We start from the raw sequence: 22,870 nt of genomic DNA on the forward strand, positions 1-22,870 counted from the left end.
TATCCCAGGGTATGTATGAAGTGCTTCCTCAAGTAAACCCAGTAAAACCAAACATCTTTGCTTGGAAAGTAAATAGGAAAAGGTGTGTGTGAGTGGGGGGGGGGTAATTTATATTTTCAGTGTATTTTCCAAGTGACACTGCAAAACCTGTAGAGATTTGCCAGTGAATGTAAGGGGAGGTTAATTCTTGTTAACCTAGAACCAGAACAAATTGTCTGTTTCAAGCTAAGATGAAGATATTTGTCACGCTGAGCTGTTCTGATGGCTCAGATTTACACAGTTAACATCACTCCCCTTCTCTGTTAAAATGTCTCATTTAAGGCAATATGGATTTTTCCTGAAGAATTGACTCCAGTGCCTGGTCCTGGCTGCCTTGGGGTGAGCTGCCATTGTGCAGAAGTGCCTTCTTCAGAGCTGAGCAGAAAACATTTCTGGAAGCCCCAAATCATGCTTTTACCTGCACCAAAACTGGATACTGAGCAGCCTCTGGGAATTAGGGCATGACTCCTCTTGGATTTAGGGCTGTTCACAAAAGACAGACCTGCTGGAGGATGAAGTGAGAGTCTGTCAAATGAAGATTTAAATTATAGATGCTTCACAGGAACATAGAGTATTTATTAGTTTCTTTATGCATGTGCTGGAGTGGATTTGAGACAGTTTAGATTTGGAGTGGATTTGAGACAGATTCGATTTATTTTGTTAAAGCAAAGTTGGGGCATTTACCTGGTAAAGGGGTTAAAAATAACTTGTAGGCTCAACTGGTGGCTTTGGAGTTTAGTGAAAGATGTGACTTTGGAGATCTTACTGCAGCCTTCCAGTACTTAAAGAAATTGTTATAGAAATGACAGAGACTTTTGACGAAGTGTATGAGAGTGACACAGAGGAATGGCTTCACAATGACAGAGGGCAGGGTTAGATGGGATATTGGGAAGGAATTCTGAGGCCCACAGAAGCTGTGGCTGCCCCTGGATCCCTGGAAGTGCCAAGGCCAGGCTGGATGGGGCTTGGAGCACCCTGGGACAGTGGGAGGTGTCCCTGCCCGTGGCAAAGGGTGGGACTGGATGGGCTTTAAGGTCCTTTCCAACCCAAACCATTCTGCAGTTCTATGATTCACATAAAACCAGCCTATTTTACAATTGTAAAGCTTCACCTGACCTAAGCAGGGTTTCTCCCAGGGGCAGGGTGCAACTTAGACCATCCCTAATCCCTCTTATTTAAAGGAAGCATGACTGGCCTTCCCAGGGACATGGCTTGGGTCCAGGCACTGCCAAGTTATCGCCCCCAAATGTAAAACAGTGCCAGCGCTTCCAAATGAGCTAAAATACAGTCAGCAGCATGGCAGGGTGTGCTGTGCCAGCCTGAGCAGCCAGATTCCTTGTGCTGGGCAGGCAGCTCATGGAAAAACTGAGCTCAGCCGCTGGGTGGAGGCTTTGCTGGGCTCCTGACCGGGAAGGAGGGCGCAGGCTGAGTTGCTAAGGAGCAACCTGTTTGGCTGGCCCTGGAGAATCCCGTGCCAGGAAGAGATGACTCCCCGAGTGCTCTGCTGTCGCTGCTGAGGAATGGCAGTGGGTAAAACGAGCTCTTGAGGCTTCGCAGCTCTCCCGGCCCCCGGGCGTTTCTCCCTGGCCTTTGGGAGGGGAGGGATGGGTGTGCGAGCTTCAGGTGAAGTCAAGGGGAATCGAGAGATGCTTTGGGTGAAATCTGGCGGAATCAACAGGGGGCATTAACCTCCGTGGAGCCAGGATATCTGCTCTGACCGTGTCTCCAGTTGTTCTTGGGGTATCGTTCCGTTTAGTGCCACTTAAAGCCATTTGTGCCCTCTAATCCTTCTGTGCCTTCGGCTCATCCACCTCATCACCTTTCGAAATGCAGGGTGTCCTTTTTTTGGCCAGCCGCTATTCCCGATTGCTCTTCTGCAGTGCCGTCAGACTTCAATCACACGTTTTGAAATTTTTTTCCCATTATTCCATTTCTGAAAGATTAAAACCAACACCAGCGTGGATGGCTCGTTTTAAGCTCGGCTCTACACAAGGCAATCCTCAGCCCCGATATAATTGCAGCAATTAGCAGCGGTGGGGCGGTTTGTTTGTGCCATGCAAAGGCCGCCCGGCGTGAACAGGAATATACATTTATAAGCATGGATGTGCAGCCCGGAGGGAGGGCGGGCGTGCGCCGAGCTCTTGGGATGCTCTGTTTATCCTCCTCGGGGACACAAAGGAGGCGAGGAGGCGCTTTCCGTGGGGGTTCCGGAGCGATGCCCGGCAGGTGCGTAGGTGTGTGTGTGTCTGTGCGTGTGTTTGCTCTCCCTCGCTGCTGTCCCGGCCGCCGAGCGCCGCTCCCCGCCCGCTCCCCGCTCCGCCCCCGGGCCGGGCGCGTCCGGGCGGGCCCCGCCGGGGACAGACGGCGGCAGCGGGAGCCATGGACGCGGCTGCCGAGTGCCTCAGCCCGGCTGCCCAGCAGCAGGTAAGGCCGGGGGGCTGCGGGGGAGCTCGGGCAGCGCCGCCGGGACAGCTCCGTGTGGTGCCCGGTAGCGGCCGGCGCGCAGCGCGGGGGCTTGGCCCGGGGTCGCTTCGCACAATCGCTGAGCAGAACGTGAGCTGTGAGCTCTGAGCTGCTCCGGGAGCCGTCGTGCCAGCGGAACCTGGGAAATGATTGCTGGGTAAAGTGTGGCAGCAGCCCCGTGGGACCATCAGGTGGCCGCGGGTGGGTCGGGCATCCCTGGACACGAGCTGTCACTCGGGCTCACCGCTGTCACTGCGAGGGGGACAGGAGCTGTCAGACCAGCCCGGAATGGGCTGTCGGGGTATTAGAAGGGCATCCCTATGGTTACGTGTAAGCTAAGGTTCATCAGCCTGCTGCCTCTGAATAGTAATTTGCATTTAAGAGAAAGGTGAGGGGTAAAGCAGGATGTGGACTGACCGAACCCTATGTGATTCACGGGTTCATTACCATATGAGTAAGTGGTGCAAAGTGTTGTATGTATTTATAACTCATATGCAAAAAAAATGTCAGATGAATACGCTGCTTTGACCTCTTAAACATAGTCCCTCTTGTTTCCATGCTAAATAGTCACCACTCACCTGGTGAGCTCCTGGAACTCCTGGGTTAGGTCACACGCTGCTGAAATGGAGACGGGAAAAACATTGCCATGGGTTAGCACTGGCTCTACCCGGTAGCTAAGTTGGTCAGCTGTGTTACAGGAATATTGCAAATCAGGTGTTGCTTGTCCAAACAGACTTTAAATTATGTAGGAGGGCAAGGAACCTTATCAGGTTTTTGACTGTTGGAGTGTGACTTGGCTAAACAGTGAACAGTCCTATAATATTTGAGGAAGAGGATACAGAATACTGGAATGGGACAGCATCCATCAGGAAAAATTATGTTGGCCCCAAAAATGACTGGCTGGCTGTGTGTTAAGCATGTTGGCAAGAGGTTTAAATCAGCCTGAGAATAGTTATTGCAACAATGCCCAGCAGTGGCTGCTTACAGGGAGCAGGTGTAATTTAGTCAGGCAGACTTGTGTTTTAAGGTTTCTCTGGCAGTGGGATCAGAGAGCTTTTCTGGGTATGGTTTGGTGCTGGCAAGCTAACACTTCAATCCTCCACGACAAATATGACACTGGCTTTGATTACTAGTCTTAGAAGCAGGTAATTTGGAGTGCACTGGAATTGAGGGGTGCTTTGTATAGCTGGAAAACTCTTACACATGTAACTATGTGGCAAGTCAACATAGTCATTTGTCACCGCTCAGAAAAGCAGCGTAACTTCCTGCCTTTGTTGGCTGTGTCTTGGGGCTGCCAGGCGAACAATGAAGCCCTGGCTGTTCCAGGAGGGAAAGGCTCTGAGAATGCACACCTTCAGGATGTGTGTGTGTGTGTGTCACTGGCCTCTACCTTAGCAGCTCACCTCAATAATTCTCTCATCGTGCGATGATGACAGCGCAGCTTCCCCGGCGCGCGCGCGGGGCCAGGAAGCCGCGGCTTCCGTCACCATTGTGCTCCATCCCCCGGCCACGGGCACAGCCAGGCCTGGTCCCCACCAGTGGGGTTTGAAAAGGGGCTCTGTGGGGTAGGGGTCTCTCCACAGCAGCTGCACATGCCGTGCTCCCACTTCTGCAGGCAGCAGAAGATGCTTCTCACCCTTTCCAGCTGACACCCAATACCTGGTTTGGTGTTTTTTTCACATGTGGTTGTGCTCCTGTTACAACCTGCTCAGTTCTTCCCTCTTCAGATCTAAACATACTGAACTCCTTAAGCCAGGGTAAAGATTTGCTGCTGCACAGGGCTGGGGTTTTATTTTCAGGCTGAGTGACCCTTAATCTGGAGTGTCAAGTGCTGAGCAAGTAGCCCAGCAAAAGCAAGGAGCATTCTGCAGTTCAACAGTGCATTTCTTTCAGGGCTTGGTGACTGTAAATCATTCTGAGCAACTGCAATAAAAACCCAAGAATTCAGTGTGTATATTTGTAGCATTTGAGCGAGTCCCATAAATTAGGGTGATGATTTTTCAGCTGGTGCCCAGTTCTGTGTTCTTCTCAGCAGTCTGGTTGCCATCTCCTCTCGTTTTGCCCATGGGGCCTTACAGAAACCTCTGATGAAGTTTGGGTTTTTTTTGGTATGACATGCTCAGTAGGGCTGAAGCTGCCAGTTCTTCTTGTCAGATGAGCAATATTTCATAAAAGGGAAGTTGCAAAAGCTTTGTAATGAGTGCAATTAGGCTTTGTATTTTTATTCTTCTGTTTTTGACAGTGATCTGTCACTTTTGATTGAGGCCTGTATTGCTTGCTGAGTCACTGATGAATTTTAGATGATTTTAAGAAGTCAAGGGGACTTCTTCAGTCTTAGTGATTTCTAATTTCTTTTTTTTTAATCTTTCATTCCTTGAATAGTTATTTATGCCTTAGGCAGCCTAAAGAACAGCTTTTAGTAAGCTGAATTTCAGAAGCATGTGAATTTTTGGGTGGTTTTCTAATGTTAAGCAGTGTCTCTTGCAGGCTGCAGTGTGTCTCTGCTACTGCCCTTCGAGGTGACTCGGCTCTGTCAAGTGCTTGGGCTGGACAAAGACCAAAGTCAGCCAGGCAAAGCCTGTTTTGGTTTAGTCAGCACAGAGAGAGAAATGTAAAGTTAGCGTTGCTGCTTGCAGGCTGTGCAAGAAATCAAGGTATTTATAGCACAGAGCAGAGTCCAAGAGGCTCAGAGAGTGTGGTCTGACAAACCCCGATGCGTTCCATCACGCCCGTGCTGCTGAGGAAGAGGCCCACAATAAATCTGACACTCCTCTGTGTGTGTCTGAAAGTCTGGCCTGTGTTTTTATTCTTACATCTCCTAAAGGTTCACAGCTTGAGCAGCTGGGGCTGTTCTGGGTGTCCATGCCCTGTGCCGTGCTGGGGGGCACCCACTGTACCTGAGCTGGGCTTTGGCACAGGAAAACCTGCGTGCAACCGGCTCCCACCCTCACTGCAGGATTTGTTAGGCTTGCTACCAGCCTTTGGTTTGACTTTGATAACCTCTTGCCCAGTGAGATGTGGGCTCCTCCCTGTCCTGATGGATTTACCTCCTCTGAGCTCACAGGTGACACCAGCTTCATCGCCAATGCCACCTACAGAGTATTAAAAAACAATTCATTCTGAGTTAAGTAATTCCATCCACCAAAGCATGCTAGAAGTGAGATTATAAAGGCCACAGGTTGACCATTTGATGGTTGGCCTGGCTATAGCATGATGTTATTTCTGTTGAGCTGGAGAGAACCCTCCAAGACTTGTGGGTAGCCTCACATACTGAAGGCTTTTTTTCCTCCTCTTTGCATATTTCCTGTCCCCCCCTTCCCTCATTTTGCTGTGGGCTCAAAAACCCTTTAGGGAAGGATGGCCTGTTTCTTACAAACCCTCCTTTGTCCAGCACAAATGAGCTGGTGTTTGGTCAGGAACCACGGTGAAAATAACTGTGTAATCATCTAAATGGCACCCAGACATCCCTGAGAACGTGCTTGAAAATATTCCTTAGTGCTTGATGCAGCCCTAAAGGGACAGCAGCCTTCTGACAGAGAAGTTGGAGTTACTAAGGCGCCAAGAGCATGATTTGGTGGGGACTTATTCCTTTACTCCATGAGGATGGTCAGGCAGGGGAACAGGAGCCTGGAGAGGCTGCAGAGCCACCAAACTCAGAGGTTTTCAGGAGCCATCTGGAGCAAGCCCTAAGCAGTGTGATCTGAATGTGATGCTGACCCTCCTTTGGGCAGGAAGGTGGACTGGAGACCTCCTGAGGTCCCTTCCAGCCCAAACAATTCTGTAATTATTTGTCTCGATGTGATGAAAATGAGTTGCTTTAAAATATGAGTGTTCAGGATGGAATAACACTTGATGACTTCTTACAAAGGTACCAGTCTGTGATGACCACAGGTTTTTAGCTTAAAGTTCAAGAACCCAGGATACAGTTTCTGGGTTTTTTTTTATTTAAAGATACTTAAGGCTGATGTGGTCATGGAAAGAAAAAGTTCATAAATAAACAATATGCTTGTTCTAGGATGTAAGCCATTGTTAGTCAAAGCTGCTGAGTGAAAATGTTTTTTTATTCTTACAAGATTTGCAGGTTGGCTTTAAATGGGCAGCTGGAGGGCTGCAAAGATGAAATAGAATAAAGTAGAGATGCACCATGGATTGGCACTAAAAGCAGAATTATATCCTAAGAAATGACACACAAAATGTGTGGTTTTGCACAAGGTAAAATTCATTTAACTTCCTGCAGTTGGTATCTGTAATTTAGAAACTGACAAGCCTCATTCTCAGGAAGGTCTGAAAAAAACTGGCTAAATTTTAAAATTATTTTTCAAGTTCCTTCATTTCATATTGTATTGTGCTTGCTTCTGGGAGAATATATAATTCTGCAACATAGCTAGCAAATGTGTAAGTCCTTTGGCCCTTATCATACAAGGAAAACAAGGGTAAATATGTATCATTTGAATTATATCTGAATTTTCCATATATGCACCTAGTTCTGATGTGAAAGCTCAGCTGGTTATTGAAATTCATGAGGATGACAGCTACAATCATGTTAACATCCAAATAATCTTTTTCTATTGGGAGGAAGGTTGGGGATACACAGCCTGTATTTTTGGTGTGTTTTGCTTATGGAGACTTTAGGGCCCATTGTTTTCCATAAGATAAAACCAGTTTGTGCTGGTGTTATTCCTCACCTCTGTCAGGTGGGGTTTGCCACTGTTTATTTAAATAAACAGAAGTGTTTATTTTTGAATAAACAGGAGGGATCACATCAAGTCAATACCAGGCTTATTTCCAGAGCTGTGATTTCGTGCCTTCAGCACACTTTTGAGGGCATGTTTGGATACTGGGTGTCATCAGCAATTCCAAACACTGCAGGTGGGTCAGGGCACTGCCTGCCAGGGATTCACCCAGGCTTTGCCCAGAAGCAGGGCTGGGGCTTTCTTTTCCTGCACAGACTGCTTCAGGTTGGGAGGTATTGTTGAAAACACATTTGGGGATTCATGCCTGCACCCAGAGCCTGCTGTCACCTGGCTCTGTAAGTAACAGGTTATGGCAGGGGATGGTTTTGGGTGCAGGTGTGGAGGGTCTGCTCCTGCTACGAGTGTCTGTCCATGGCAGAGCCACTTACCTCGAAATTCAGGCAAAGAACTCAAGGGAGAGCAGCTCTGTGCAAAGCCAGCCCTGTGCTCTTTCTGCCATGGGCTTTTTAAAAATTCTCTGAGAAGGCTTGTTTCCTTTCTAGAAGTCATTTTTCACTGGGACCTCTGGAGTCCCAGTCCAATCCCCTGGGTCACCTAGAGCAGGTGACACTGAAACATGTCCAGATGGGTTTGGGATGCCTCCAGAGAGGGAGACTCCACAGCTGCCCTGGGCAGCTGTTCCATGCTCTGCCACCCTCAGTGAACAGAAGTTCTCTCTCGTGCTGAGGTGGAACTTCTTGTGGTTCAGTTTATGGCCATTGCTCCTCATCCTGCCACTAAGAAGAGTCTGTCACCACCCTCTTGGTGGTCTTTGGGATATTTGTATGGATTTGTATGGATTGATGAGATCCCCTCTTGGTCTCCTCCAAGGTTTTAAGATCTACATCATCACAAGGCTCCTGGTCCTCCCGTGCATCAGCTTGTGCTTGATTTTCAGATTTTCATCAGCCCTTTTCTGTTAACTGCAAGTTTCAACCATCATTCTCCCTTTTTTGGCATTTTTCCCCCATGTTTGGTTTGTGCTTTTGAAGGCTGTGACCCTTTCCCCTGGGTTTGAGTGGTGACTGCACTTACAGAAGGGAAAAGAAATTGCACCTTTCTCTTTTTTGGTGGTTTTCCTTCTGTTTAGAAACACTACTGAAAACACCAGTGTTTTGATTTCTCTGTGTGCTTGACCTTGCTGTTATGGTGGATTTTCCTGTCAATTTGGATGCTGTACTTAACAGTGAAAGGTTTCAGAAGCAGAGGAGTTGGGTGTAACACCAGGGTGACTGGCTGTGAGCTGTGCCTTTGGCTCCCTGCTGAGCTGTTCTGAGCTGCTCACCGTTGTGCTGTACCAAGCCTGAGCTAATTTTACTTTTTCCTCTCTAAGATCTACTGGCTTTGCCTGGGATTTAAAGCAGAATATTAAAAATGTTACTCTGTATGATGTTCCATCACTTTCAACTGGGCTGAAGTGAGGAAGCACTGTAGATCTCTTGAGAGGTCTGTTCTTGTTCTTGGCAGAATTCCATTCCAGCGAGGTTTGGACTGGAATATGGAATTTTGGAGATTTATAATGGAGCTAGTGCATTTTCTCTCCATAATTTCAGCCTTAGCTGTGCATACTGAACTCCAGTGTTTACCCAAATCCTGTGCCCAGGTATGTGTGCACAGTGTCAGTGGTTAGGAAAAATGGCACATAATATGTTTGTTGTTGGTCAAATTAATTCATCAATAAAAAATAATCCACACTGCAGGGGGGGGGGGAACCAACAAAACAACCCAAAACAAAAAGAGCAAAACCTGCCTTTCTTAAATAAATCAACCTGCTTCCTCTCCAGCCACACAAATAATAATTAAAGATCTCTTTTAAACACAAGGGTGCTCAGGGAGGGTAGTGCCTGCACGGGGGTGTTACGATAACAAGTTAGGGAAGGCAGGGCCATTACCTGCAATAGGGAATTAACTCCTACAGATGTGTTTACAGCCTTGCCCAGTCAGACCTCCCCATTCCCTGCCCTGCTTCCAGAGCTTGTTCCCCGTTGGGTTGCCCAGCTTTGATCTCATCCCATCCCTGTGTTCCCCTTCCCAGGCTGAAGCCAGACTCGCGGCGAAGCGAGCGGCGCGGGCGGAGGCGCGGGAGATCCGGATGAAAGAGCTGGAGAGGCAGCAGAAGGAGGTAAGGCCGGGGCTCTGGGGGTGCCTGGGTTGTATCCAGGGAGGAGGATGTTCAGGGATCCTGGAACAGAGGGCTCGTCTGTGTTTTGTTGAAATAGTCTGCGTGGAGCTAATGTTGATCATAGAAAACCTGGAAAAAACGCGGATCGTGGCAAGGATTTTATCTCGGTGAAGCTGGCATAATTATTCACAGAAAATCCTGGTGATTAGTAATTCTTGTTTAATGTTAAACTTTGAAGTATGCAGCTTCCTTGTGGAGGTGGTGGATTCTTATCACTTTGTTAGAAATCCAATGAATATGGAAGATTCCTGGCCCTTTGTGTAACTCCAGTGGGAAGTTGTTCTGCTTCCTGCTATGAAGCTGGTGCCCTCCCCAGGTTTGTAAAAAGGATGGGCTGCTCCTGGCAGGGGCAAGGGTAGAAGCTGCACTTGTAGGCAAAGCATTACCTACCTGGTGAACTGAACCAGAAGCTCTCAAAAGTTGTGCTTGGTGATGTGCATTCAGTGAAACGGCAGAGTGGCTGCAAGAGGGACAACAGTAATCACAATTTAGTTTTTTCAGTAGATTTTTGAAGGAGAAAGAAAAAGTAGGGAGTCTGGGGGCAAGGTCTGGGAATACATACTAGTAATTAATGTGGGACGGGAAGAAAGGGAAATGGCTTCACTCTGACAGAGGGCAGAGTTGGATTGGATATTAGGAAAAACATCTTCCCTGTGAGGGTGGGCAGGTCCTGGCACGGGGTGCCCATGGAAGCTGTGGCTGCTCCTGGATCTCTGGAAGTGCCCAAGGCCAGGCTGGATGGGGCTTGGAGCACCCTGGGATTGTGGAAGGTGTCCCTGCCCATAGGAGGGGGTGGAATTGGATGGTTTTAAGGTCCCTTCCAACCCAGGCCATTCTGTAACTCAGTGGTCCTACATTTGCTTTAGGGTGCAGAGCAGGATCTGGTTGAGCTTTGGAGCAGTGAATCAGGAGGTGGCAGCAGGATGTGGCTCAGGATGTGACAGCAGAGCAGTGCCAGTGCAGGCTGCAGCAGCCAGCCCACAGAGAAGCTCCTGGGCAGGCTGCCCATGCTCAGCTTCTGGTGAGGCAGGTCTGGATGTGTCTCAGCTCCCTTGCTGCAAGCACAGAGCTTGGGGAAGGTGGGAGCCTTCTCCTGCTGCAGTTGCTGCTTTCTGAAGGATGTTTCTTGCAGCCTAGCCCAGCCTGGGAAGTGCTGTCACTGCTGAGCTGGCAGCTGGGGTGGGGGGACTTGGGAGCAGCCGTGGGAGGGCTGTGCTAAACAGGCACCACGTGTTTTGTTTGGGTAGCAAAGTAAATAGGGGCGTCCTGGCAGCTGACACCATCTAATTTACAGGTGACTTAATGAATCTGATGACCCCTTTGCAGATTAAAAGCTGATGCTACAAAGGGTGTCTTGGTAAACTGAAATTTAGGTGTGAAAACTAAAGCTCCTGCAATTAAGGGCTTGTCATCTGAAAACCTGTGAAAGCTTTTTATAGATAGAAATTGGGTAGGGCAGGATGTCCCTCTGAAATACCACAGTCATTGAAAGCTCAGCCAGATATCCATCACAATCTGCTTAGTAACTCACTGGCACAAATGACACATTTAATTAATATTTGCACGCTTGGGTATTCTGTAACTTTTGGAAATAGTTTAATCTTAGCCCCCAGATGCCAGGTAGACATGTTAAGGATACCTGCAGGAAGTTTTTCATTGCCACAAGTGTCTTGCAGGTATAATAAAACATAAATACAGAAAATCCCAAGCAGTGATCAACACAAGATATTTGGCACCTACCCCTTCCTTGGAGGGGAACCTGCTGTGACACTGGGATCTGTACACCTGGTTCTCTGCCATCTTCATTTCCCTTTGCAAACTTTTCAGAAACATAAGGAGCGCTTTTCCACTGCTGCCATGTTAAATAACCAGAAGTTAAAGCACTTGCTTTACTACTTCAGAAGGCTTTTTAGAGCCCTAACTCCCTTCTGGGAGTTAAAAAGCAATAAATGAATTTATTGCGTGTGCGTGTAGTCTTTCATGCTTTAAGCCGTGTGCATGCCCTGGCAGGCTTCTTGTGGAGCATGGATTACTTGGAAATATATTTACACTGCTGGTCTGAGTTAAAAGTTTCCAGGTGCTACCATTACAGGCTATAACTATGGCAGTGAAAGAAAGTGTTTTAATGATTTGGGTTTGGAAACTGGCTCCTCTCCTGCCCACCACCTCATATTTATGACATTTCTCAATCTTGCACTTCATTTCCCTCATTTTAAAGTAATTGGGTGACTTTTGCATGAAGAGTCTACACATAGGATTGAGAAATTGTGCAGTAGGAATAGCTGGGCTTCTGGCAGAGAGCTCTCAGTTGCAGGGGGAGATGTGGGAAAGTTCTTGTGGGAGACTGCTCTGCGGTGGGGCAGGATTGCAGGTGTGCTCCAGAGGCAGCATCATCTGCTCACCTAGCACCTCCTCGTGCAAGGCAGCACAAAGAAGGGTAACTGTGCCAGTGGTTTGGCTGTTTTGGTTTGCTTTCTTTGTTGTTTTTTTGTGTTTTTTTCTCCAGGGAAGGGAAGCTAAAGAGGAGAAGGTGACCACGAGTTTCTAGGGAAGTATAAGCTGGGTACATGAAAAGTGTTTTCTGAGGTTGAAGAAAAAAGTGAGCACAAGCATTGTGACCTGATCACAGAATTCCAGCATGTATTAAGTTGAAAGGGCCTTAAAATTTAACTTGTTCCACCCTCTGCCATGGGCAGGGACACCTCCGCTAGCCCAGGTTGCTCTGTCCAACCAGGTCTTGGACATTTCCAGGGATCCAGGGGCAGCCACAGCTTCCATGGGCACCCTGTGCCAGGGCCTGCCCACCCTCACAGGGAAGAATTCCTTCCCAATATCCAATGTCAGCAGTGGGAAGCCATTCCCCCTTGTCCTGTCACTCCAGTTCCTTTGTGTTCCACCATCTTTCCTGTTGGATGGGGCTCCTGTTGGAACATTCCCAATTCCCCCAGCCTTTCCCCACAGCAGAGCTGTCCCATCCCTCTGATCATCCTGGTGCTTCCTCCAGCAGCTCTGCAGGTGGGGTCTCACCTGAGCCATGCAGAGGGGCAGAATTCCCCCCTTTCCTGCTGCCCACACTGTGGGATCAGCCCAGGACATGGGGAGTCCCTCTGAAGATAAGGGTGTTGATCACTCCTGAATCACAGAGATGTGAATCAATTTCTGTATTTATTAGACGATGTATTTTTGGTGATGAGGCTTTAGGAAAGGCACAGGTCTGACAAGTGTTACAGCTTGAATGCTTCTGACTTCTCATTCAGAGCTGCTTTGTTGTTGTTACCCACCAAAAATGTAAATAATTAATCTGGAGGTCTGGTTAAATTCTCTGGTTTGCTTCCACACATCAGTGAGTGCAGGACAGCTCTTATTGCCAGGGCCTTTCTGAGCTGGAAGGACAATTAAAATATGTGGTATTTCCTCCTTTCCCTGGTTTCCCAGCACTGGTGGGAGTCAGAGCAGTGATGGGTCCTGGTTTACCATACCATGCTGCCATGCTTTTGAAACACTTGGTTTCCAGCTGCAGAGTCTGAGGCCAGTCCTTTTGCTTGTACTGTTGAGATGTGCCTGGTCCTGAGACAAATTCCTGTGTGCATTCAGGTATTTATTGTTAATTCAGGCAGAACAGCAAGCCAGGAGTGGGCAGCCCAGTTTTTCTGAGTAACAATTTGTTAATTCTCAGGGGCTACAAGGTAAAATTGGAGGAAGAATTTTTTTTTTCCTGTGCATTTATTTTTTCTGTCAGAAGTTTGACCTGAAATGTATTAAACCCTTTTTTTCCCAAGCCATATTTAACAGTAACAGTTTTGAGACACGTGAAAGCTGCAGCAGTAGGGCTAATTGCAGAGAATGCTTTCTGTAGGAGTGCTTTCTGTGTGTTCTGCTGGCAAGGCTTTAAATGTCTCTTCAAGGGCTGACACTTGGAGACCACAGTGCAAGCTGATATTAGTGCCTGAAGTGAAAAGAGACTGATCTCCTCCCACTCCTTAATCGGTGGGATAAGATTCTTCCCTGCCAGTTCACACAGCAGATGAGCCTGTACTTCTGGTTCAAGGCAAGTGCGCTGTGCTCGTCTCCTGCCTTCATTTGCAGCACTTGCTTTAAGGGCACAGCATGAAACTTGCCTTGGCTGTTTTGTAAATTCCTTCCTTACCTCACTTGCACATATTTTTCCCCCTTTGGATTCATATTTCTTTGGAATAAAATGTGCCACCAATGCTTTCTAGTAAAAAAAAAAAAAAAAAGGGAAAAGCAGATTCTTGTGGCTCGAATGGGGAGGGGTGAGACTGGCTATGAAACTTGGTGCTTACATAAGCAAGGAAGAAATGAAGGAGGTTTATGGTGGTTCATCTGTGTCTTACACACTCACTGTGAAGATGCCCAGGAAATTTTGAAGAGGGATGATGTAGATGATGTTTTTAGCAGACTCTTCTGCCACCATCTAACACTGGCTTTTTCTGTCCAGTTTTAAACCTACTTCTATGAAAAATTTTATTTTTGTGGGCAACCTCCTTTGATGAGGAAATCAGGAAAGCTGTCTGCTGTTAATACTGTGGATGAAACACATTTGGGTTTTTTGGTCATACCCTAATACAGAAAACTGTGTACCCTAATACAGGAAAGTGCTCTTTAAAGCATTTGACTGCTTAGATGTGTATTGACTCTTTTTTGGAGGCACACATCTGCAACAGAGGTGATTGTTTAAAAGTGTATGTTTCTTCTAAAGAGGATAATGTCATTAGAGAATCCTAAAATGGCTTGGGTTTGAAAAACCCTCAAAAACCCCCTGATTCCAGCCTCCCTGCCATGGACAGGGACACCTTTCCCTCGTGCACTGCTGAGGGACCAGTCACTTCGGAGCAGAGCTGTAATGCCTGTTGGCTAATGGGTTCCTCCAAAACTCCAGGTTTTATAAAATGCTGGAATCGTTGAATGATGAATTTGGCTTTATCCCTGAGGCCTCCCCACCTCCCCCCACAGTGCCTGGCCTGAACAAGGGCCCCGTTGTTATCTTGTCCATTGGCAATTTGGGTCCTGGGCACGAGGCTCCTTGTGTGCCTTGCTTTGGACTCAGCAGGGCATGAATACCTGCTGTGCCAGGCCTGGAGCACTGGGCTTTGAAAAATAAGGATTCCATGGAGCTGCCTCCAGGAGTGGGTGAAAAAAAAAAAAAAAACAGCATGGAAAAGTTAAAGCTTTGAGGTTAATCAGCTGTGTGGTAATTGCCACATTTGAACCTGTGGTGTTTGGCTCCTGTGTGTGTGGATGAAAGGCACTCTGAGTGTGCCATGGAGAAGCCAGAAATTGGAATTGTGGTGCAGCCTTGGGGGAGGGCCCACTTCCATTTTCCTCTCCATGGCTTTCTTAGGGAAAGGGAAGTGGGGTGGTTACTTGTGTGGTGGGAGTGCTGATTTTTAAATGGTCCTAATTTTCCCTCCTGTGCTTGCTGGAATGGGAATTAAAGCTGCTGAGGCATTAATCTCCGTTGTGCAGTCGTCCTTTGTGAAGGGGAACCTGATCAGGAGGGCAGGGATTGAGAGACATAAGCTTTGCTTCCCAGCACTGGGATCCAGGTTCCCATGAGGTATCCCTGAGAGCAGTGAATGCCAGGGATCCTCCAAATACCCCAAAATCTGGGAGACTTGACTGCCTTGCCCCCAGAGGACTGTGCAGCCAGCCAGGTGGTTTGGAACAAGAAGGGTTCTTTGGGGTAACCAGCAACGTTTCTGGTTTCAGGAAAGATGTGAGAAAAAACCTGTTTTCTGTTTTCATGTGGATTCACAAAGCTCATCAGTCAAGGGCAGTTCTCCAAGAGCACAAAATTCAGGTGCAGTAGAGTGGCTGTAAAGGTTTTGTGTCTTATCAAAGTGCTCCAAGACTATGGAACAACAGTGTCAGCAGGGCATTTATTAAAGCCTGAAAATAGTGTGAGGCTCCACAGAAACATTAAAAATTGACAGAACAACCTGCAGGGATCCTTTAAGGCCGTGCAAGGAATTTCCCGGGAATTTTCACACACTGGCACTGTGCTGTGCCCAGGTGAGAGGTGTGTGGGGTTGGTGCTTTTGTAACTGTGATTTATCCCTCAAGGACAAATTCTATCCTCCAAAGAGGAACAGTTGATCTGTAGTTAATGCTGTTTGCTTTTATTGTGCTGGTAGATACACAGCTCATCCCGGGTGAGTATTTGGGCATCCATTCCTGTTTTGGAGGCAAGGCTGGAAAAATGAGAGGTCCTGGCTCACAGCTGGGCTGGGCTCTGGCCTGGTGCAAAGCCTGGGGATAAAATGTCCCATGTGCACCCCAGAGCCTGGTGGGAATGGGAGCAGGAATGCTGTGCCCTAGCCAGTCACATGGAGGAGGCCCACGATGCAAACACTGCTTTTGTCCTGCCTAAATCCACAGGGCTTCACTGTGCTCTTCTGTGTATTGATGTTCTGCTGTATTTTCTCTATAAATGCTGTTTTTTCCCTCCAGAAGGAGCTGTGGAGCATTGCAATGTACCCATCATTCATGCTAGCTTTGTTCCTTGTTTTTTCCTCTCCCTTTCCCCCCAGATCTATCAGGTGCAGAAGGTAGGGCTTGCTCGCTTTCCTTCTTGTTTGCATGCCTTCTTCTTCCCACCCTGTGAGTCTTGCTACAGTTTCACAACCACACAGCCATTTAGGTGGCAAAAGACCTCCAAAATCCTCGAGTCCAACCTTGGAAATCCTCTGAAGAGTGGGAGATGCCCAGCAGGCTGCAAATTTCTGTGTAATTCTGCCCTCCCCTCCCATAATCTTGTGGGGTGGACAGTCAAGGGCAGTGGGGGAAGATGACCCATGCAAGGTGTCTGGTCAGGCACTTAATGTGATTTTTTTCTACAGCCTGTTTGGCAAAGGATAAGCAATAGCAGAGAAGTGACTTGGCAAAGCAGGGTCACAGGAGGGCACAGTGGCTCCCTGTGTCACCTCTGTTCATGTGCTGAAGGCCAAGAAAATCACTGGAGTGTTTCAGGCTGGGCAAGCATTTAACAGGTGCCAGCAGGAAGAATGACTTGCAGATGACTTTATTTGCACAAAGTCACTGAAGGAAATCAGGGATGCTGTGTTTGAATTCATAGTCCTTGGGTAAATAAATGGTATGGCCTTCAACCCGCACATTAAACGTGATTTTATATTGTTTAATCCTCTGTCATCTCAGTTTAAAGTCATGATCTCTTCCCTCTTCCCAGTTTCCTTTCCACAATGATGGCAAAGAGGATGATAACAGTAGCTCTAACTGAGGTCACTTGCCATGTAGAAACAGAGATTTTGGGGTTTGTGTCGTGATGTCTGGCTGAAATAACAGCCAGACATCTGAAAAGAACTGAATATAACAGCCTGGCTGTTCTACACTTTCAGCATGTGAGCTGAGTGGCACCTAGAAACAGAAATAACTCCCAAGGATTTTTCCAGGGAGGGAGAAAGCACATTTTTCTTCAAGCCTGCCATTTTCTACCTTATTGAATATTTCTCTTTTTTTTTTTTTTTTCTGAGTGTTTTTATTGCTTGCTGAGTGCTGAATGTCTCCCTAAACCACAGTGTGCTTGGTTTTGTTCTGGCACTCCAGCTGCCCTAACTGCATGTTTCAAAGCCTGACCCAGCCCTGCATGTGCTTCTTGGGAGTGCTGTTCTCCTCTTTGAGTGTGTATGTATATGAAAAGAGCTGCTCAAATCATGTGCTCTGGTATTTAATCCTGGCCCCATGAATTTGGCAACAAGTCCCTCTCACTCCTGGTTTTATTTCTGGAGTTGACTGCGCGCTGAGTGACTCAGTGTCTGCCCATGGATGGACAGGCTCCTTATTAATCTTCTTTATGGGAATTAATTTAACCTCCTGATGCAGAAGCAGCCCCCTGGGAGCCAAGGAGGTTGTTTACTGTTGGTGTCCTGACATGGATGAGGAGATAAGTGGGTTGTGCTCCCAACATCCCACGGTGAGTTTGTGAGTCCGGCAGTTTCGCTGGCACTCAGTGAGCGAATCGCATCTGGAATTCTCTCTCAGTGGTATTAACATCATTAATTATTGAATTGTAATATCACTTTTCGAGGTGGAAGGGAACCTGAGTCCAGCAAGGGCCTCTAACTGAAACCTGAATGAATGGAAAAGCAGCATTTCCTCCTTCAACCCATTGGAATCAGGCCCCTGGAGACAGAACAGAAGAGTTGGTGTAGAGGGAGAACTGAGAAAAGTGGCTGTGAGGGGTCAAAATACTTGAGAGCTCAAAAGCTGCCAGTTCAGTCCAGTATGACACGTGTTCTTTTAAAGATTATAAATTAAAATAGTCTCTGGCAGTCTCATTCATTAAGATTTTTCTTCAGGGGATGTTAAGCATGTAGCTGAGTAATTTGAAATGGAGAAGGAAAAGCCTGTAAGTGGAACCTAAACTGTGACATAGCAAGTCTTGTAAGGGCTGTTTCCTTATCTGCCTTTTGCAAGGCTGAATTCATAAACCACTGTCAGACAGTGAGAGGGCATGAAAAGAAAGCAGCAAACCCTAAAAAAAATTACAATGTGTTTATGGATCCTTCCTATGTGTGAAAAAGGATTCTCCATTTTAATATTGTGTTTCAGTTTTTTAAATTGATGTCTAGTGTAGGAAAATGTTCTCAGTCTGTTAATGGCTAAAAAGCCTCTAATAAGGCTTTACCTGACCTGCTTTACTACAAAGCATATAATCTGTAGGTTCTCATCGTGTACTCAGCTCTGGGAGTTCATGGAATTCTCAGGGATCATTCTCAGGCTGAGATGTGCATGACAGTTACTTTTATAACAAGCTGGTGCATGGGTTATGAATCTGAAGTGGGAATAAAGTAATACAGCACTGAAGAATGTGCAGCTGTTTGGTTTGGTTTATCAGTAAATGGTGAATGAGGTTTTAAGGGTGAAAATAAAATTACATTAATACCATTGAGTGAGTGCTAAAACCAGAGTGCAATACAGAACAGGTTCCTGATTTTTTTAAAAATAATTTCCTAAGGTTTTGGCTGTTGATACTCCTGCTTCCTCAAGCCTGTAAGAAAGCTCTAAAATACATATTCTTCCTTAATTAAGTAGGATTGCCATTTGCCTATTGTTGCGCTTTAAGCCAGTGATTTTAATTCACACAGGAATCATTTTAATGGACACCATTAAAAACACAAAATTCCTGAGACCAGATTTGCAGGCTTCTTTGGGGAGGAAGAAAAGTCCCATTAAACCTGTGGATCTTTGAATAACTTGCTGCCTGGGGGAAATTCAAGTTCATTGGGAAGTTCCCAGTGTTGTCTTGCCTGCACTGGTGGATCTTGTCCTCTTGTACCCTTGTTGGTGCTGCCACTGCGCTGAGGTGGGTCAAACGTAGGCAAAAAGCCTGGTGCTCTGAAAGGAGCTCTGTGGAGCTCTAATCCAGCAAATCAGGGTGCCCAGAGATGAGTTGTACCCAACTTGTCTGCCCAGTTTGACAGACCTTTACGGGAAACATGATTTGACAGCAATTTTCATCCTGGAAGTGTCCTGTGCTCGCCTCCCTTGTAATGAGCCTTGACTTAACTGGGTCAGGAATTCAAGACTCATTACTCTCCTTGCTCCTCTCCCCCAGCACAGGGGGTTTTGCAGTGCTGAGGGAGAGGAAGCTGCTGAGCACCTTGGTGATGCCCAATCTCCCCTTTCCCCTTTCCAGGCAGCTTTTTCCAGGCATTCACTCTGGTGCCACGCGGCACAGCTCTCACTGGCACAGTCATGTGGAGCTGTGTGGCTTGGCCAAGGCCTGGCAGTGCATGCCTAAATGTTCTGTGTCTGCTTTTCTCATCTAAATTCTGGGTTTTTTTCCCTTTTCTGTCTGTAGAAATATTATGGGCTGGATACTAAGTGGGGAGACATCGAGCAATGGATGGTAGGACTTGATCAACGTAGCTCAACAACTTTTACGTGTGGCAGTTCTGTGTAGTTCATAGAGTTTGAGATCCCTCCAAGTAGGTATTTTCATCCACTGGGAGTGTGAGTTCCACTCCAAGCAATCCCACAGTCTTGCTTTTCCAACTGAAATGTGAGTTTTGATCAGCTTAAAACTGGCAAGGACTGGGTTCGAGCCATCTCTTTTTACAGACCTGTGTCCACGCTATCGTTGGAAGATTAGGTTAGAGTAAAAACCTGTTAAAGCCCCTTGGGATGCAGGGAGTAATTGTGCTCATTTTACTTTTTGTGGGTTTCATCACCACTTGAGTCTTCTTAAATCTGCCTTCAGGTAAATTGTGGGCAAGTTTTACTCATGCTGTTTCATTTCCCTTAGCACTTACTGGCCCAGGGAAATCCCTCAAAGGAATTATTACTGCCATGTGGCAATCCTCACTTTTTTCCAATAATACCCTGCTCTGGATTTTAGAATTTGCTAAAACCAGTGAATACGAGCTGCAGACTTGGCCACTAGCAACATCTGACTGTTTTAACACCCATGATAGGAGATGAAGTTGCTAATGGGCTGGAAGTCACTGGCTTCAAATGTGTTTCAACCCTAAGTTTATGAAGCCAGTTAGTAGCCATGCCAGCTGAAAGCTGTGGCCTTGCCCTGCAAAACTGAGTAGTGAACACTGGCAAAGGCAAAACTGAACAGCCAGCTTCCAGTGTGGAAGGTAACTTCCCAAATTCCCAATTCCTTGGTCTTTGATAATTAATCAGTAAATACTGGTCTGCATGGACCACCCACCCACCCCAGACTCCCACTGGGGTCTCTTCAAATCCTTGCTGGATGAGCATAACTCCACCTTACTGGCAGTTCCCTTGCTTGGAAATCAGCTCACCTGTGACAATCTGTTGACTACAATATTAAAACTTTTTTTTTTTTGCTGTTTTCTACTGCTGTTTTTAAATTCAGTGGCAAATCCATTTGTTAAACCCATCTTGTTGAAATGTAAAACATCTGATGGTGTTTCCAGTGTCACAGAGGCTGTGTAGCAGAGAGGAATTTTGGGGTCTCAGAGGAGGGAGGAAGGGTTTTTCTGCTTTGACAGGGTGTCACCTCCTGTTGTTTGGTTTAACTTTACTGGCTCCTAAGAGTGGCTGGAGTTCAGTGTGTGTTTCTGGAAGGCTCTGTTGCTGTGTCTGTCCCCTCAACACCTCCCTCTGTTTTCTCTCTGCTGCCTTGGTAGGAAGACAGTGAGCGTTATTCCCGTAGAGCCCGAAGAAATGCCTCGGTCAGTACCTGCTTTTACTTTTTCTGTTCAGCCAGACATTTCAGATTAAGAAAACAGAACTGTATAAGTGTACAAGTCACTTCCTTCTCAAAAGAAAAGGAACCAAAACAAGCTCCCACCACCCCCGGCAAGTGGAAACCCCAAAGCCACTTCCTGACTTCTCTGCCCTCTCTCCCCAGTCACTCCAGGGAGCTTTTGCAAATGTGGAAGAGTAAAGGGGGTGGAAAGGGGGAAATAACCTGTTTGGAGTGTTTAATATTCATTAAAGGGCCAAGAGCATAGAGCAGGGAACACCTGAGCAAGCTCCTGCTTCACCCTACAGTAAAACGCTTGACTGTTTCTTGGGCAGGGTGTGATTTCATTTGCTTTCTGCTTATACTTACAATGAAATTCTTTTGTAAAAACATTGAGTTTGTGCATCTTTCCCTTCCTCCTGTCCCATCAAAGCCATCAGTGCCTGTTACCTGTGTTCTTTTCACTGTTTTGTTTTTTTTTTTTTTTTTTGTCTCTACGCTTTCTCTCGCTAGGCTTCGGATGAAGATGAGCGCATGTCAGTGGGTAGCCGTGGAAGCCTGAGGGTTGGTAAACTGTGCAACCTCTGTGTGCATGTCTGTGTGTGGCTGTCACTGTCCCCTGTGCCCCCACACTCCGAGGGGACTGTCCTGGACGTGTTCCATGTTGGGTTTTTTCAAGTGGATCACTGATTGTCTCCAGTGTGTGCCCCGTGCAGGGCCCTTTGTGGTCACTGCTCTTCACTCCTGCAGGAGGGACTCAGCCAAGACATTGGTGTCTGCATGCACCTTGTGGGCTCCCCTGTTTCACTCCTGCAACTGGAAATTTGGGAAGGGGAAAGTGCTGGTGGGGTCAGTGTTTATTAGCCCAGGAAACCAGAAGTGATTGATCAGTGGAAATAAGTGTTGGGCGCTTTGGAATTGCAGGTGAATACTCATAAAATAACAGAATATCCTGAGCTGGAAGGGACCCACAAGGACCATTGATCCAGCTCCTGTCCCTGCACAGACACCCCAACAATCCCACCCTGACATCCCTGAGAGCCTTGTCCAAACTCTCCAGGAGCTCTGGCACCCTTGGGACTGTGCCCATTCCCAGGGCAGTGCCCAGCACCCTCTGGGGGAAGAACCTTTCCCTGATATCTAACCCCAAAATCCCTCTGACACAGCTCCAGCCATTCCCTCAGGTCCTGTCACTGGTTACTGGCTTTAAAAATGCTTTAGAAATACTTGAAAATCATCTGAGTTTTGTGGAGCTGGGATTAGTAAAGCAGTGAGTACTCATCTCTAGGAAAAGTTCAAACAGTCTTTTCCTCAAAATGTCCAGACAGTATTTTCCCAGATAACACACATTTACATAAACCTTAACTCTGTTTTTAAATACTGTCTAAAAGACTCATTAAAAAAAAAATTCTGCTGCAGAGCCTTCTCAGGGATCCCACTGTAAAATTGCACAAAATGTGCTTAAAAATATAAAGTGCTGCCTTGTTCCCTTTTTACTGGAATCCTTATTGCTACTCATGAAATGCTGTTAAAACCTTTTTTGCTCAAGATGACAAACTTGAGTGCTTTTCAGAGCTAGGAGATGCCTCAAAGCTCCAAAGATTCAGTGAAGAAAAGCCTCTCTGCACAGCAGAACGTGAAAAGCAGTGTTTATTTTACTTAGGGTTAAATGTTGACATATGGAAGCGTTTTTTGGAGGGGAAAAAAGATCTCTAGTTCAGTTGAAATATCAATTCTGTCTGTTTGGAAGGTGATGACAACACAAATGGGTTGTTTATCCCTGGCTGTAATGTGGCACGATGCAAACACACTGGCTCTGTGTTTACAGAGAGATATTTCTTCTGAAATATCTTCTCTTCATGGAAATCCACCACTGATTCTTTCTGAGGTGCTTTTGCAGCACAGTCCTGGGGTTTGTATACATTTAAAGAGCAGAAGCCCTGCATTCTGCCTCCTCACCAAGCCTTGGAGGAGCTTTTCTGGCCCTTTTCCCCCAAGCAGTCTCAGGCTCTGATAACCATCAGCCTCCAGCTGCTCCGTGGGATGGCCCCAAATTCCTCCTACTTCTGCAAGGAATGTCCTTCTCTGACAGAAGAATCTGCCTGAAACTTTCCACCCTGGTGTTTCTCAGTGATGTTGTACAGCCCCTGTCCCCAAAAAGCAGCATTTGGTGGTGGATGTGCTGACATTTTGGCAGGCACAGGAGAAGTTTTGACAGAGCTTCCTTGCCTCATTTTTGTGTCACTGGGATTG

At 46.8% G+C, this 22,870-nt stretch overlaps 1 protein-coding gene across 1 annotated transcript in view; it reads left to right on the top strand.

Moving 5' to 3' along the window:
• The window catches only part of LOC136558617 (leucine-rich repeat flightless-interacting protein 2-like), a 106,334-nt gene that overhangs the window by 37,272 nt on the left and 46,192 nt on the right, over positions 1 to 22,870 (top strand). Inside the window, exons 2-6 of the mRNA XM_066553183.1 lie at positions 9,271 to 9,357; positions 15,969 to 15,986; positions 19,259 to 19,306; positions 20,559 to 20,603; positions 21,131 to 21,181. Of these exons, the coding sequence (XP_066409280.1) occupies positions 9,271 to 9,357; positions 15,969 to 15,986; positions 19,259 to 19,306; positions 20,559 to 20,603; positions 21,131 to 21,181 (249 nt within the window). The remainder of the gene's footprint in view (positions 1 to 9,270; positions 9,358 to 15,968; positions 15,987 to 19,258; positions 19,307 to 20,558; positions 20,604 to 21,130; positions 21,182 to 22,870) is intronic.

The sequence above is a fragment of the Molothrus aeneus genome, chromosome 7, assembly GCF_037042795.1.
Source record: "Molothrus aeneus isolate 106 chromosome 7, BPBGC_Maene_1.0, whole genome shotgun sequence".
NCBI classification, from domain to species: domain Eukaryota; kingdom Metazoa; phylum Chordata; class Aves; order Passeriformes; family Icteridae; genus Molothrus; species Molothrus aeneus.